We start from the raw sequence: 18,359 nt of genomic DNA, 5'->3' as shown, positions 1-18,359 counted from the left end.
CCAATAAACTCAATCCCGAGCACTCTCGGGGCACTCACTGGACAAACGGAGTACTTCGAGAGTAACCCGAGCCCACCACCAATTCCGGGGAAAACCCGGTAACCCACCCGCCCGTGGGCACGACAGTGAAATTACCGGTAAAACCCGTTTGACTCAAGGATCCAACCCAGATTTCCCTGGATCTCCTATCATTGCCCACCAGTGCCTCACTCTGCACCAAATGGGAGTCGAACCTGCATTTGTCATGAGAAAAACTCAATACTAAAATGACAAATTAATCGTCCATTTTGTACGAATCTGAGAATAGTAACGTGTATGGGTGTCGGACTGTCGGATTTGGATAGAACCTAGGTGGTTTGGGGCTGATGGATCATATAGCGAGTAGACATTCAAACCCCCACCTCTCCCCTCTCTCTCTTCCTCTCCCTTTCTCTCTCTCTCTCTCTCTCTCTCATAAGTCATAACTCAAAAGGTCTATAAACTTATTCAGTTATTTGTGTAGGATTCAAACGGGGATAATGAGTACTTCAGCAGGAACACAAGACCTTAACTACTTATATGCATCAATTGCTAATGTATCCAACTTCGTTTCCGTTAAACTTTCAGGCAACAACAACTACCATGTTTGGAAGTCACAAATGCTTTGCCTGCTGGACAGTAACAACATGGGTGGCATCGTGGATCCCATATTTGTCGGCCCAAGATATTCCAGCACAGACACAGTGAGACAGTACGACAGTCTTGCCAAAGGTTGGATTTTGGGTTCTGTTTGTGAAGATTTACTGGTAGATGTCCACAATTTCAGCTCCGCTAAAGCTGTTTGGGAAGAATTAAAATCCATATGTGACCCTGCTATGTGTTTTCAAGAAGGTACGTTATAGCACTAGGCTGCTTGATTTATTTCTCAAAGTCTTGCCTTATTCTTCAAATGATTATGCTTGTAGATCTATGGTTACAAACAGTGCCGGCCTTGAGAATTCATGTACCCTGTTCGAGCTTGAAAAAACGTGTCCTTAGGTCTTAACGAAATTAGGTATTAGGCTCACTAAAGTTCTAAACCTAATGCCAATGGGCTAGTAACTAATCTAAACCATAAAAATAGTTTTGTAAATGGGCCTATGTTTGTGTTTGTATGGGTATACCCTTTTAATTTATTTATTTTTACATATACATATCGGAGTTTTTTAAAAAATAGCGTGCCTTTCGAAATATCGGGCCTGGCCGGTGGTCCTCCCCGCCCCCCTTCAGGGCCGGCCATGGTTACAAACAGGTTTGGGACGAAAGCTTTGAGTTTTCCAGCTAAAAAGTTGAGTTTTCCGGCGAAAAATGAGTTTTTCCGGCGACCTTAATAATTGGGGCTTTTCACTAGAAAAAGTTCCTAAAGGTGCGTAATAAGGTTACAAAGAGGTTTGAAACGAAAATGTTGAGTTTTCTGGTCAAAAACATTTTTCCGGCGACCGGAGACTAGCGTCAGGGTTCTGTTAGTCAGGGTCCATTGAAGGCCAATATGTGAAAAGATGGGACCGCCAGTGGGAATTTTTAAAGTTGGGACCGTTGCCGGCCAACGGGCAATAGTTGAGATTATTAAAATCCGTTATTCCTTCTTTTAATGTTAAACCGCGTATTTGTCTTCTTTTTTCACCCGTAGTTACTGCGTATTTGTTCTTTTTAACTGAAATGAAACTTTAAACGGCATACAGATTCAATTTCAAAAAAGTCTGATGCAGAAACAGAAAAGGATGTCGACAGAAATAGAATTTCAGCAGAAACAAACACAGTTGAAGAAGGCGCAAATTCAATAGAAATAGTCGTGGATCAAGACATTGTTCCAACAGAAACCGATACAAAAAGTGAACGTGAGAAAGCCAGCGAGTTTCTAAAGCTATTAGATGAACAAGTCAACCGAAATCGTTTACATTCAGTTACTAAAAAGGGGGATTGGACAGAAGCAAAATCCATTTTAGAAAAAAATAAAGACCTAGCGACAGAAGCAGTGAGAAGTGATGGTAGCACTATACTTCACATTGCTGTTGGAATAGGCCATAACGATTTCGTGAAACAATTGTTGTCGTATATGAATGATGAACAACTACTTCAACGGAGAGACTCTGATGGAAGCACATCGCTTCACATTGCTGCGATTGTTGGTAACACAGATGTAGCAGATCTACTTGTTAAAAGGAACAAAATGTTGTTAAGGGTTAAAGACAATAAAGGAGTAGAACCATTGCAAAAAGCTTATGAATATATGCATCTTGATACCATTGGATATTTTCTGAAAGCTGTCAGTGATGACGGCAAAAACGAGTTGCAGTCTTCTTTAACCGGCTCTGTTCACCCTGATGATGATATTGCGACCGACCTTCTTGTTAATGCTATTTCTGCAAAACAATACAGTAAGTATGGTAGGCGATATATAACATAAACATATTGCTTGAACAGTGACATTTTATTGTTTATGCTTGTAGGTTTAGCATTAGAGTTGGTTCAAAATTTTCCTGAGTCTGCTTCAAGAAGTGACGATGTACTCATGGCTCTAGCTAAGAACTTTCCCAGTGGGCTAGACCATTGGGAAACACTTGTATCTCCTTGTATGTTATTTGTTAATATATATTTTTTTTTATTTCTTTTGCCTTCTATTTTAAGGATTATTGATTGTGGTTCTTTATTTTAGCCCCTTCAAGATGGCTAGACGATTTCATGTTACAAGCACACGCGTTGATAATTCTGTTTCTTTTGGGGTTTCCAATGTTCGCCCTATATAAGTTTATAGTCAAAAGATCACCGAGTAATAAGGGCATCGGTACTCTGCTATTTAAATTGGTAATACTAACAGGTAAACACAACTCAAGAATTAGTTGTATGTATTTGAACTAAAAGTGAACTTTACCTTTTTCTAACAAAGTATTTTGTGCTTATGCAGTAGCAGCATGGCTTGCGTTGCCCCTTGCATTTACACGCCTCCTCATACTGGCCGCTCGTTTCATATTCCGCTTCCTTTATTCCTTTTTATGGAAAGGCGCAAAGATTCTATGTAAATACACTCCTTGCCAATTTAGCTCCTCTTCTTAAAGTAGTTCATAATCTTTTCTAACTAATATTTCCTGAATTTCAGTTGCACCCATCAAGCGAATAGAGAACAAAAAGAATAATCTGGATGATGCCAGATTAGTTCTAGGCTGTGTCTGTGATGCAATAGACAAGTTGGAGAAGTCTGGTAGTGATCAGTCGCTTTATACGGAAGTAATTCGTAGGTTTAAGAAATCTGGTACGGATCACCCCTATTACACCCGACCAATTCTTGAGGCTGCATGTCAAAATGTTTATGAAGTTGTTGATAAGATTTTACTTAGATCACCAAAAGCAATTCAGAGTAGTGATAAAAGTGGGTATGACATTATTCAGTTAGCAATATTGAACCGCTCCGAAAAAATCTACAACCTTATCTATGACATTGGGGAACGTAAGAATCTATATAGGATCTATAACGATTCTTTTAAAAATAATATCTTGCACTTAGCGGGAAGATTGGCCCCTTCAAGTGTACTCAACCAGAGAACAGGTGCAGCATTACAACTACAAAGAGAGCTTCAATGGCGTGAGGTACATACATAAGAATTAAACCATAATTCATCGTAACCAAATTGCTAAGCTATTCTCTAGTAGCATAACCAAGTTGAACAATTTTTTTTTATAACAGGAAGTGAAGAAATTTGTATTTCCTACGTATACTACACAAGAAAACATTTTCAAGGAGACACCAGATATGGTTTTCACAAGGGAACACGAGAACTTGGTGAAGGAAGGAGAAAAGTGGATGAAAACCACAGCAGAGTCATGTAGCATCACGGCTGCACTTATTACCACAATTGTATTTGCAGCTGCGATAACTGTTCCAGGTGGAAGCAATCAGGAAAAAGGGACCCCCTTGTTTAAAAAAGAAGGTGCATTTATTACGTTTGCTATATCAGATGCAATCTCACTATTTTCATCCGTTACGGCATTACTAGTGTTCTTGTCTATCCTAACAACACGTTTTGCTGAGAAAGACTTTCTAGTCAGCTTGCCAAGGCGATTGTTTATTGGACTTTTCTCTTTATTTCTATCTACAACAACCATGATGATAGCCTTCAGTGCTACCGTGTTCCTTGTCTTTTGTGATCAAAACCCATGGATGATTCTTCCTATAAGTGGATTGGCTTTCATTCCAATTGCTTCTTTTGTTACCCTACAATTCCCGCTCATGGTGGATCTTTTCAGGTCGACGTATATACCCATATTTGGCAAGAAAAAAGAAAAGAAGAAGCATCTTATCAGTAGAATAATCGATAAGATGTTGGATCATGTATTCCATTTTATGGACGAGTAGAATAATAAATATAGTGTTATCATAAGTCATGGTATTCTTGTCTGCTCATAGTATTTGGAACTGTTATATATGTACATATATCCTTCAACCACTTTAATTTTCATATTGTATATATAACAAAAGCAAATGTTATTTTTTAACAAACATTAACAAATGTTTCTCCAACCTTTAATTTCTTCGGTCCATTAAAGATTTTTGTGGTGTTAGGGATTTGTTAGGTGTAACTAATTGCTGTTTTTTTTTAAAAAAAGCTTACAAATTAATTTAAGAGGCTGTGATGATGGAATTCAATAATATGGAGTGGATTGGAGCAAAGTTTGAGATTATCCGCATCTTGGCAGAGCAATCTTCCGGATGGTTATGTGAAAGAATTTCTCACATTGCAACCGATAGATTTGCAGCCATGGTTATGTCATTACATTATTACATATGTTCTTTTGCCCAGTGGCGAAGTTTGAGATTTCCAACCGTGTGGTCGAAAATGTACATACCAAAATATTTCTATAAAACCAGGGGGTCAAAAACGTATGTGCCCAAAAATTTCTATACAAAAACTACATATTCTCCACTACCGAGCGAAAAGTTCGGGGGGTCGGTTGCCCCGTCCGCCCCTACTATCCTACGCCCATGCTTTTGCCCATTAATTAAATAAACTTTAGCTATTTATAGGCTACAAGTGAATTTCTGAGGCATTGTTGTTACTATCCTCCTGCCTTGTTTGAAAATGAAACTGTGTTTACTATTTCACAGGGTTAGTAACTGACAACACTCGACTTAATTCATTTAAACACGTGGTGTTTATGTTGACTTGACCACTGGGGGTAGCTAAAACGGTTGTGAATGCCCTTTTATGATTGTTTTGCAACTGGTTTTGGCAATTGCTTGGATTTATCTGACAAAATTTAGCGGCTGAAATTTCTATCGCTATTAGCAACCGGTTTGCTGCCGGTTTATTGTTTTAATCCTTTGTTTTTACTTGATTAAATTTAACTAGCTACCGTTTTTTGACCAATTTTCAATTTAATTTTTTACAATAACTTGCGACTGTGTTTGCGCCCAAATCATTTTTGGTAGCTACTTTGCAATCATTTCGTTTTGATCATAATCTGTTTACGATGTATGTGTTCGTTTGTGTCGGTAGCAATTTGGCAATTGGTCAACTTATTTTTTATAGAGCTGAGTCAATTATGTTCTTTGGATTAATGCTGTGTGCTACTTTATTCTGTTATAAATAATTTGTGGCACTGGTCTTCTTTAAATTACCAAAAAGGGTCAGATCATGTCTTTTCTTATGTTTCAGTTCTTGATCTCTCTTTCTTAAAAGAAACTTTTTACTTTAACTGATTAAACATCTGTGTTTCAAAATCAGCTTGATATCAGCCCATTGTTACACGGGCCAGTCACAAGACACACAGTAGTTCATATGCAACACGAAGTATTAGTCATCGAAAGGGTTCCACAGTACAGGTTTTTAAGTTTTCCAATTGTATCAGCAGGCATATATATGGTTTTATGGTTGGTAGTCCATGGGCTTGTGAGCCCATATCAGGCCCATGATTAAGATTCGCCATCTGGCATCAACCATCTGCGAACACCCCTTGTGATTGTCGTTGCCACTCACGCCATAAAAAATATAGTAGGTGAACCTATAATGATATTTTATTTTTCTGTAACGACTTATTTCAACTCGGATCCAGTTTGGTCATAACTTGTTTCGTCCCAAATCATATTGATGCTAACTAAAAACGCCCAATTATGATGAGGACCTGTTTCAGCCCTTAACCCAACCCGACCTACACATTTAGTCAAGCATATACTGTTACATAAGGGGAGGCGGGGTGGTACGTGATGGGTAGTCCATCACGCGTAGTGGACAATCGCACACCGCCGCCACTTCAAGCCATCACGCGTGGAACAAACAACGCGTGGAAAGTATCACGCGTTGAAAATAAAAAATGGAACGTTGGACTTCACCGTTTGGGGGAATATTTGAACGTTGGGGGTTTTTTTTTTTTTTTTTTGAATGTTTTATATAAAATCCATCAAACTCAATCCATTTCATATAAAAAATTCTCCAACTCACTTCAAAAAATCAAACAATTCTTCATTTGATTTCAAAAATAATTTTACAACAAACATGGAAGGTTCAAGCAAGAGAGGTGCGGGTTCGAAAAAAAAGAGGTTCGGGTACGAAGAAAAATCCCGTAAGACCCAAGGTTCGAGCGAATCTTGGCGAGCCGACGCGCTTTAGGTTGCAAGACGAACCCGACCAAGTCCCACATTTTCAAACCCAACAATATCCACCCTTTCAATCTCAAACGTATCAAAACCAACCATTCGTTCCACCGTTTCAACCTCACCAATTTCAACCCCAATCATTTCCACACTTTCAAACCCAACCCCACCAACTCGACCCACTACTAGAAGATAACACCCTCATCCGTCAATTTGCAAATGCGTATCGTGAACCACAACCAAGTCTCGACGACGATGAAGATGATGATTACATTCAAGAAGAAGAAGAAGAAGAAGAAAAAGAAGAAGACGACGAAGAAGAAGAAAATGATGACGTTCAAGGAATTGTCCCGTCATCCGTTCGAAAACCTTGGACGAGCGAGGAGGAGGTCGCCTTGGTGAAGGCGTACTTGCATATCTCCGAGAACAAGAAACATGCTAACGAGCAAAGAAAGGATATGTTTTTAGAGACGAGTCATTAATCATTTTAGCCAACTTTCCGTTTCAACAGAACGAAACATGGACCAAATTAGCGAGTCCAAACAAAGAAGAGAAAAACTTGTGTCCGTAAAACTTGAACGCGAGCACGCGTACATGGGACACTTGAAAACGGTAGAAAGACAAAATGATTTAAAAATCTTGTGTGAGCCGCACGCCCATCTCGACGAACCGTTTAAGTCGGTCGTAATTCAACAAAAGCGCGAGATTTGCGAAAGATGGGGTTGGGATATGCCACCCATTTAATTTAAGTTTTTTTTTCAATGTTTAGTTGTTTTTTATTTTGCTATGTAATCTTTTTTAATTTTAATGAAATTAATAATTTAGTGTTTTATTGTTAATTTCTAATTTAAAAAATAAATAAAAGTTGCGAGTGATGGAATTTCATCACTAGTATCACTTGTGAGTGATAGAATAGTGGTTGATGACATGGCGGAACTTGATTAAATGTTTGTGAGTGATAGAATTCCATCACTTGTGACCACCCTCACTCCCCTAAGTAATCCAACAAGTATCAAAAGTTTCCATAAGACTGGAGGGTATGGTGATGGAGGATGGGCCGCCACGTCACCCGCCACGTCAACGGAAGTGAGGATGGGCCTAAAGGGGATGGACCAAGGGGGTGGGGGATGAGCCCCTTTATGTATATATATGTATGTATGTATAGGTATACGTGAGAGAAGGAGGCACGGCGAGATCGTCGTGTGGGAGCCGGTTGGGACGAGCCGGGCTGAGGGGGGCGGTGTGGGGGACCGGCGCTGGGCCTAAGCCGGCACCCATACCCTTTAGTCTAAGATCACTCAAGTATTAAAACACCAAGCAACAATTTGGTTACGCAGTTGTTTCCAGCAACGGAGTTCCGGTGCTAGTGTTGTCATGTTCTTTAACTTCAGAGTCGTTTTCGGTGTCTATCTTATTATAGCATGCTGTGTCAAAAATCTGTATTGAGGAACCCTTCAATGATTAATACTTATAATGGATTTATAAAGATATATCTGATGATAGGATGACCCGATTATCATTTCAATATGACACGATCTCACCAACTTATGGTTTGAGATCAAGTTGATCAATTTTCAAGAAACACATATTTTTAATCAATTGAAGTTGAATTTTCTTTTAACATAAAGAGAGAAAATGTGAGACTTCAGACAGAAAACACACGATCTACACCTTCTATAGAATATACATGAGTGAGCTGCTGTAAGATACATGCGAAAGTGGTCGGCTTGTGTGATAGTTAAAAGTTAATGTTAGCAGCCACCAACAGATTGGTCATAAAAACGGTCGATTTTTTTAAATAGTCGCACAAGTTTTGATCACGATCGCACAAGTTACATTAAGAATCAGAAACTTTGTTTGCTTATTGTCACAAAAATGTTAGGTCTCGATGAAAATGGTCCGTGTAGATTAAAATATAGAATAAAGGCATCTTGCATAGACAATGCATTCAAGATGCATGTGATAAGCGCTCAAAGAAAAGGAAAGACTATATTGTTTAGCCCATTTTGACCCATACCGACTACTTTTAAAACGGCATATTCTTACCCAAACCAAAATGACTACTTCTAAAACGGCATATTCTTACCCCATCCTGACCCGCTACCTCGCCCGACCGACCGACCAACCCATGTTGCCATGTATACTCATTAGAAATCCTCGATTATTGAAGGTTTGACAATGAAAGATATTATTCAACTTCACAGCCTCTTAACTTTATAGGGAAACGCTTACGGACAGTAAACAAATCTAAAAAAGATTCAACTTCATCATCATCACAACATATTTTACGTTAAAATGACAATAGTTAAAGACATAAATATCATTACGGATCTGTTACTCGTAAATGATATATTTGCTAGAATCTTGTTTTAAACTTTGGAGCTAGTGAAAGCTTCATCGATTGTAAATTTAATAAATTTCTAAATTCTACCATTGAAGGCCTTAGATGTTATTTTGAATGACCAATGGAAATAGCTTCCACAATTCTTAATAGATACATTATAATTAGCGAGAATCAATTTATCCTTATTAATATTTTATCTAAAAATCTTGCGGGATTCGATGTAGTTTTAGGCATGGATTGGTTAGCTTATAACCAAGTCCATACCGCCTGTGATAAGAAATTTATCGAAACTAAATCCCCATCTGGCTATATACTCGCTATTCATGGAAGATCAAAACTATGGATTGCCCGAGAAAGCTTTTATGCTTAAGGCATCCAAGTGCTTGAGAGGAGAATGTGTAATCTACATGACACAAGTAACTATTGACAAATTAGAGCCAAAGGTGGAAGACCTTTTGTGGATGGACACGAAGGTCCATAGCCACCTATGAAGCAAAATGCCTAACATGTTCACAAGTGAGTCAAACATCATAGACCATCTGGTCTGTATCAATAAATTAGAAATTCCTACATAGATATGGGAAATGGTAACAATGGACTGATTATCAAGTTACCTAAAACCAATCGTGCCAATGACACGATGTGGGTTATAGTCAACAGACTGACTAAATCGGCGCTTCTTGTCAATTAAGGAAAACTTATAAATTCCGACAAGTTAAGCTATACAATGACAAAATTGAGTCTCCTTATGCAGTACCGTTGTCTATAGTATCGGATTGAGATACTAAATAAACTTTTATTTCTGGAAAAATTTCCAGCAAAGCGCATAATACGCTCCTAAATTTTAGTACGACTTACTGCCCAGACTGATGGGTAGAGCGAGCGTACTATCGAAACTTTGGAAAACATGCTACGTAAATGCATAATACACAAGAAAGTGTTATTGTCCTTGAAATAACTAAAAGAATCTTACAAATTTGAGATAAACTCAAGGCTGCCCATGATAGCCAGAAGAGTTGTGCTGATAAAATGCGGGATCCTCGGAGATAATATACTACTAAAAATCTTACCTTGGAAAGACGTAATAAGGCCAACTGAGCCTAAGATATATTGATCATTTGAGATAACAGAACGTGTCAGTTCAGTAGCATATAGATTTAAGTAGCCAGTAGAGCTGAGTGGAATCCATGATGAATTCCATATCTCTAATCTGAAAAGTGCTTAACTGATAAAGCACTTGTAATGTCTTATCATGACGTTAAACGAGAGCTTAAGGTTTATTGAAAAACCTTGTCCATTATGCACCATTAAATTTAAAAGCTCCGTAAGAAATAAGTTTCCCTCGACAAAGTGAAATGGAATTCCCATTGTGGCCTAGAATACACTTGAGAGGTTGAAATCTGAAATGAAACGGGACTAACCGTATTACTTTGAACAAATCTCGAGGACGAGATTTCCTTTAGGGGGGGGGTGAGGATGTAACACCCGTAAAATTTTTCATCCAACTATGAGACGACACGTGTCCCGAATCTCCAACTAAGGAGAGGGAATTTATCGTTCAACTATGTAACGATACATATTCAATCCTCCAATTTATCCTGACTATGTGGAAGGAGGAACCTCCAATTAATCCCGACTATGTAGAAGGAGGAAGGACTTACATTCTACGTTCACTGACTATAGATGTAAAAATCTCAAAATCTTAATTCCCTGGCAACCTCATATGGATCGTAAGCATTTGGAGCTTACGGACCGTAAGCTGAATAAAGAGCTGGTGCACTGAGGTCCTTACGGACCGTAAGCAATAAACCCTTACGGCCCGTAAGGGACCAAGCTGATATATTATGCTTGTTCTCCAAGGCTTTCTGCATAAGAGTGACACCTAGCTTGATTTTGCCACTTCTTTCCTGGTTCTTACACCTCACTAGACACATGTGATGATCCTAGAACTATCCTTAACACATGGCAACATCTTGCGATGATCATTCAACTATAAATAGCCTCCTTATTCATCCATTTCAATTGCTCATTTCCTTCTTTCTTTCTAAGCTACATTTGGAGTGTTTCCTGATTCAAAGGAAGCCTCCTACTGGAGTTAATCTTCTCCTTGAATACAAGTAAGTGTTCTTTCCTAGTCTATTTCATCTTCTAGGCTAAGTTATTAGCCGAAAGAAAAACATTTTGAGTTTCTCTTTGACTTTCGGTTCTGACCATTATGGTCAAGCCAAAGTTCGATTCGAACATGGCTACGTGATCGTAATAATGAAGGTCATAATCCCTTGGGATCAAATCTTCTAAAGATCTCGTTAAGTAGGCGAAATGACGAGTCGCATTTATATTAAATAAATGGTCAAAAACGTAAACATTGTGAATTGCGCTAGTTAAGTTTTTAACTATCAAAACCTTAAGTTTTGACATCATATCAGTTTATAAAACATATTAGTACATGTCTAAACATGTCCAACTGGTCATTTCTTGTTTAGAGTTAATTTCTATATCGAAAGTCAAGCAGTTTGACTTTCGATTCTGGCCCGTTTAGTCAACGTCAGGACTTGTTTAGAACTGATATTATAACAACCCTTATAGAACCCTTAACGTGACCCTAAAAAGTTCCTAAATATACCCCGTATGCGAGAAACGAGCCTAAAATACCCTAGTATTTAATACATTCAAGAAAAACAAGAATTATAGGTTTCTCGCGGGGCGCGACCAAGACCACCTTGTTTCTTCTCGGGGCAGGAGGACCTTTGTTTGTTGGACAAGGCAGACTGCCACGTGTAAGATGACTCGGCGACCCTACACGTTGAATCAGCAAGGCTATAAATGACACGCATCTTGTCACGGGTCGCGAGCCGCCATAGAATCAACCTATAAATAGGATCGATCAGCTTTATTTGAATTCGTCATTTCTCTGATCTCTCTCTTAATTTCTGAATAGTAGAAATAATACCCGCGCATAATACCTACTATAAAGCGAAGCTCTACCTCGTTGTAAGTATTATAACCCTGCTATTACCCTACACGATCGATTTAGGGCTCCGTAACGCATGTCAAGGATCTTCCTGACTCAGTCGTTGGAGTTCTGCCTCGTGTTACACCCGATTGATTTAGGATTCCGTAATGCATGTCAAGGCTCTGCCTGACTCAGTCCTTGGAATTCTGTCTTGAGTTGTACGGTTAATGTGATTTGGGTTATTTAACTAAGACGTGTGCATTGTTTAATTCTAATAGATAATAACCAGGAGAAGTACCAGGAAGCCATAGTAGTATCACCTAAGTCAATAATGTAAGTACATTCACTTTTTTCTCACTATTTGAGAGTACATTTTTGTGAGTCAAAATGTTTTACCAAAACCTCAAATGTTTTAAAAAACAATTACAGTGATTATGTCTTTGTAAGTCATCAATTGCTGCCAATATTATGGGGTATGTATACTTGATAACCTTCACAATTGGGCACGGGTATCCAATGTGAGATATGACCATAGTCACAGATCTGTCGAGTGACACGTACTGACCGAGTAATTGTGTAGATATAAACATTGTAATCGCCATTAATATTGTAATGTGTAAACAACTGATGCTTTACCAAAATGGAATGTACTTGCCAATATTTCTTGCTGATAAAATGTTTTTAAAACGCGTTTCAGGTAACACAATGTGAAAGCCAATAGAAGCCAGCTGGAGAGCACTGAAAGCTTGGAAAAGTGGCTATAAAAGTTACCTAAATAAAAAAGAGTTTTTGTTTTCAATAATTAGGGTTTATCCCTACAAATATACTGTCAGATGAACTTGGGTTTTATCCCAAAGATTTGTTATAAAAAGTTTGGTGTTTTACTCTGATAAAAATATTTCCTAACTACGGTCCTGATGTCTCATTTCCGCTGCCAAATTAATAAACACCGATACCACTGATCTGGTAGGGGTCGGGGGCTGCGACAGATATTATGACCATATTAGTATAAGGTATAATCCTTAGAAGTTATACCTCTTGGTCATGTTGTTTGATAGGTTATATGAGAGGTCTAGAACCTATATCTTAAAAAGGATAATTATGCCCTTCTTGTCTTAAAAACTAAAGAAATGGTTTTCAAACCAAAGTGATTAATATTCTGAATTCAAAATAGAATATATAATATTATGAAAAGTGTTTTGACACATTAGACTTGTCATAAGACCTATCTAGCCTTCCAAACCCATTCATACGGGCATAACTAGTTATACGAACCTAGTTCGTATAATTTAGGCGTAACGGGTCTAGATGATTCAAAACCACTTCAAATCAGAATGGTTGGTTAAATAACCTTTATCCAATGAGTCATTGCACTTGGATAGATATAAACCACATTCTATATGATCTACGCTTAATCTAGCGAATCTATTCTTACGTAACGGGTCATATCTAAAGGGACTAACCTTTGACCCGTGTACATTCTAACAGATAATAATTCTATTCATTCCAGACTATAGAACCCCCCAGATAATCGGACTTGGGTCAATAATACTTTTACTTGCGGCTTTTGCTCAATTATAATCATATTGATTGGAACCTAGCAAAAGGTAAATACTCTTAACTTATTTTGTTTTCAAACTTGGGGTATAGCGAATACGCCACTCGGAGCGAGTATTACATAAATGAGTCGAGTATGACTGCTCATAAATGTAAGAACTTAGTTTAATCCATTTTACTTGATAACCAAAACAATTGGGGGTTATTGGTATCGTGTCCGGGCGTCCCGACTCATTTACTATTATGGCCATACGTGTTGGTGCACTACGTCTGTCGACTACGTCTTATATCGAGTCTAGTTGTCTATAGGTTAGATATGGCACGAAATCCTAGGAATATGTGTTAAACAGGGTTTCACTTATGTGTCATTAGAATGGTTTCGCTTTTGTGTCAAAGGATAGTTTCGCTTATATGTCAGTGATGTAGTTCCGCTTATACGTACATGTCCGTATAAGCGAAACCTAGTGAACTATAAATAGGTCATTTGAGCGAAACCTAAGTAGAAGTTAGAGGTGTTGTCTTCCGGTTAGCCACGCAGTGCTGCCGAAGTGCTGTCAGAGTCTGTATACGTTATCAAGATCAATACAACAACAATTAATAGTGAATCTGGCTAAAATCGCACCAAATCATTAGTTTCCGCCTCTTGATTTGGATAGGAATTCTTCTGATCGACTCAAACAGGGCCGAATACGATCCTACAAGTGGTATCAGAGCTCGGGAGGGAGAGTTCTTGCCATTTCAGCTGCATTTCATCTGATTTTCTACACTTTCTTCAAAATTACAAAATTTTTCACGGTAAAACCAGCTCAAATTCACACACAGCACTCAGAATCATGCATTAATAAACCCTTGAAAGTTTCAAATCTAAAATCGACCAAGAACTTAGGATTTTAGAGGTTTCGCTTTTACAAACTCGTGCAAAAGATGACGTCATCAGGTAGTTTCGCTCCAAACATTAGCTAGTTTCGCTCCAAAGACTCAGTAGTTTCGCTTTTGTGGACTTAATTTTCGGTTGGTTTCGCTCCAAGGATTCACTCTTGTGACCATCAAGAATAGTTCCGCCTTTGTTACAACTCTGAGGTTCCGCTCTTAAGACAATCAGTAGTTTCGCCTTTCTGTCCAATCAAGGTTTCGCTCCAAGTGACTCTTTAGAGGTCTCGCTCATAAGATATTTGAGGTTCCGCTCTTGTGACACTTGAAGGTTTCGCTTGTTTGAACACTTCAGTGTTTTCGCTTATAGTGACAACTAGTGTTTCGCTTTTGTGAACTATATTGCCTAAGCTTGGAAATTTGTGAACTTTGGACAATCGAACAATGGGCAACGAATTCTATAACGCCTTTGCTAGTCCGATCACAATGACTCAGAATGCGTTACTTGAAAATGAAACTGGAACGTCTCAGAAACCGCCTAAACTCATGGATATTGATGATTATAATGCGTGGTCTGAACGGTTTGGAAACTGGGTTGAGGCTTATCCCTTAGACGCATGGGAACACACTGAAGAACCATATGTTAGGCCCACAAGAAATAATACTCAGTTAACACTTAGAGAAATGAGTACGGAGGATAAAAAGAAATACAGGGATGAGAAACTGATGGTGAGTCTGCTTCAGCAAGCGATAAAAGAAGACATTCTGATACTTCTTCAACATGATGGAACTGCTTATTCTATCTGGACAGAATTGGAAGCAAAATTTGTTGGAAGTGATGATATGCTCAAAAACAAAATGTCTCTCATGAAGAAAGAATTTGATCTGTTTCGTGGTTTAAAATCTGAGAACACCAAGCAAATAATTGATAGATATTGTAACTTGGTGAGAAATATGACAAAACTTGGTATTAAAAAGGGTATTGATGAATTGATTGAAAAACTTGAAGATGCGCTACCACATGAAACATGGGGAACATTTCTGATGATGCTGAGATCCAACAGAAAAGATTACAAAAATATGACACTGGGAGATTTCATCAAACACCTGGAAGCTCAAGAGATGGAGTAGAGAAAGATTGCCAGGATGAAGAATTATGATGGAGAACAAGATATCAGCTTGTACTACAAGAGTGGTGTTACTGGAACAACAAATCTTTCTCCAAAGATTGAAACTGCTTACAGTGTGAAAGATTCTTCTGAAAAGAAATCATCCCAAGGATCAAGCAGCACAAGATTTTCATCATTCGATCCAAACATTTCTGCAACAAAGAATGGAAAAAGACTTCAATGCAATATTGTACTAAATCTTGAGAGTGATCAAGATTATTCTGAAGAAGTTGCCAAAAATCAAATGCCTTTGTTGGGAATGGTTCTAGAGTCTTATAGTAGTTTTGTAGCCGGAAAAATCGGTAATCTAATGCTCACTAAAGAGGATTACGATCAAATTGATGCTGAAGAAATGGAATTAATGGACATTAAATGGTGCATGGCTAGCGTGATGAGACGAGCTGAAAAGTTTAAACAAATTACGGGAAGAGATGACTTTCGTGATGCAAATGTTTCAACTTTAGGCTTTGATAAATCTAAAGTTACGTGTTTTCGTTGCAGGGAGAAGGGGCATTTCAAGAGGGAGTGCAAAAATCGTGAAGCTACTGGTGCCCAGAATCCTTTTGGAAACAACGATTATCACAAAAAGGCGATTTATCATCAAGTCACACCACCAGCACAGCATCAGGCACAAACTGCACACGGGAGAGATGTGATTGACGGGTCAAAAAGAGCTTGTCTAGGCAAATATGACAATTTTACCTGGGATAAATATCTTCCATCAAACAGCAAAGTGTGTTTGGTAGAACAAGATGATGAAAAGTTGGCTGAAGGTTTCTGTTGGGACAATTTTTGCCCAGATCAAGAACTTATGGCCAAAGAAATGTCCAAAAACACTTCAAATGTTAACGCTTTCATTGCAAATGCTTATGATTTGAAATGTGCTGAAAAGTGCAGAAAAGTCATGGAAGCTGCTGAAGCAAGACGAAGAAAGCTTGAAGAAGAAGAAGAAGAAGAAGAGGAAGAGAGATTAAAAGCTGAAGCTGAAGCTGAGAAAAAGAGAAGAGCTGAATTCTTACGATCAAACAGAACAGTCAAAGAGGTTCCTGAATTGGAAGTCAAAATTGATGCAGAACCAGTCGAAGTTCCTGAAAAGTGCATGAACTGTGATTCTTTAATCAAGCAGAATAATGAGTTGCTGCATAACATTAACAGATTGAAAGAATCCTATGATACAATGAACAGAGAAATCAACAAGTATACTGATTCAAATGGGGAACAAGCTGTGGCAATGAATACACTGAAGAAAGCTTACATAGGACAGCTTGATAATGTCAATTTTCACATAAAGAAATGTGCTGAGCTGGAATTAAAGCTGGAAACACAAAGAATTGAAACTGAAAGAGTCAACAAGTTATTAGAAAGTTACTCATGTTCTACTTTTGTTGTTGACAGGATTTATCCAGTTGTAGAGAATTTGAAGACATTTAAAGGAGTGAAGACATCCGAAGAAAAGAAATCCGTGACAAAAGATGAAGATAATGTGAAGATTTCTAGTAAGAAATCAAGAGTGGTCTACAATAGATGTCCGCCCCCGGTCGAAAATGGATATTCACCTCGAAATCCAAATTCCGAAAGAGTCGAAAAAGCAATAAATTTAGAATGGGAGTTTGGGCCATCGGATAACTTGCTAGAAAATATTGATGTCACATACACGTCATCCGACACTGATCATGAGTCAAAGTTGATAAAAAGTGTGATCGATCAGGTGTTAGATAAAGATGACATTGAGGAGTCAAACATGGAGTCCAAACCCGAGTCAAAGTCTGAGTTTGATGCGTCAAAGCCAACAATCAAAAAGGACAAACGGGTTTATGACAAACAATTTTTGCTATCAAAATCTAATTTGAATGATGAATCATTCAAAGTGGCATATACTTTGAAAGATTCTGACAAATTATATTCTGATGATGCTTTTCCAATAAGAAGTGTCAGATTTGAAATGATTCAAAAGGTTTTCAAAATAACAGAAATTAATATTTCTAAAATAAAAGATTTAAATCTTATCGGAAAACCTAAACAATACACTTCAAGAGATCAACAAAGAATTAACAAGAAAATGGGTTACAATTGTGGTTATAGTTTCCAAAAGAAACCAAACCATAATCGTAATTTCAAAAAGAAAGGATTAGGTTTTATCCAACCGAAAAACTATAAAAATGAAAAAAATGTATAAACCAAAAACTATGTTTGTTTCAGGTAAAACGTCAGAGGCTGAGAAAGAACAATCATTCAGAAAGCAGACAAATCAGGAATTCCTTGCCAAGAAGCAAGAAGAGTTGAAGAAGAATGATATTCCAAAGAAGATTGAAAAGAGAACCTGTTTTCAGTGTAAAACTGTTGGTCATGTTGCTAGGAATTGTCCGAATACATTCAAGCCAAAACAGGAAGTCTCTGGTAAAATGAAAGGAAAGGTTGTCGAGAAAACTGAACTTTCAACCCGAAAGTTTACTGGCTTTGAAAATTCAATTTTTGAAAAAGGAGAATGTTTAAAGAGTGCTTTGAAAAGAAAAGAAAATGTACCAAATCAAAAATGGGTTGTGAAAGGTTCAGGTAACAATTCTGGTGATGAATCTGATTCCACAAAATCGGAGGAGCCACGTGTTGAGAAAAAGGTTGAAAGAAAAGTTCCAACTATGAACGATGAAAATTTTCCACCATTGCATGCTGAAAATTTTATGAAGAAAGTTGGAAAAGTTGAAATTTCAAATCAATTTTATTCTGACAAAAAGAAATTTGATGTTGGAAAAACTTTTAATGGAAGTGTGAAACACATTTTTGGCAAAATGGTCAATGGTAAGGCCAAAGGTGTTAAAGAATTTTATGCTGCCAAAAGAGTGGTTAACAAGTCCGTTAAAAGTA

General features: G+C 37.9%; 1 protein-coding gene across 1 annotated transcript; it reads left to right on the top strand.

Annotated features, from left to right (window-relative positions):
* Nucleotides 1-320: 320 nt before the first annotated feature.
* LOC110877428 lies at nucleotides 321-4,394 on the top strand. The gene is made up of 7 exons (XM_022125560.2): nucleotides 321-870; nucleotides 1,701-2,396; nucleotides 2,469-2,591; nucleotides 2,675-2,836; nucleotides 2,924-3,034; nucleotides 3,116-3,603; nucleotides 3,701-4,394. Exons 1-7 carry the CDS (start codon nucleotides 519-521, stop codon nucleotides 4,367-4,369), a joined length of 2,601 nt encoding a protein of 866 aa, XP_021981252.1. The 5' UTR covers nucleotides 321-518; the 3' UTR covers nucleotides 4,370-4,394.
* The last annotated feature ends 13,965 nt before the right edge of the window (nucleotides 4,395-18,359 follow it).

The sequence above is a fragment of the Helianthus annuus genome, chromosome 9 (genome assembly GCF_002127325.2).
Source record: "Helianthus annuus cultivar XRQ/B chromosome 9, HanXRQr2.0-SUNRISE, whole genome shotgun sequence".
NCBI classification, from domain to species: domain Eukaryota; kingdom Viridiplantae; phylum Streptophyta; class Magnoliopsida; order Asterales; family Asteraceae; genus Helianthus; species Helianthus annuus.
The sequence above is the reverse complement of the archived record's forward strand: the minus strand, read 5'-3'. Positions and strand labels throughout refer to the sequence as shown.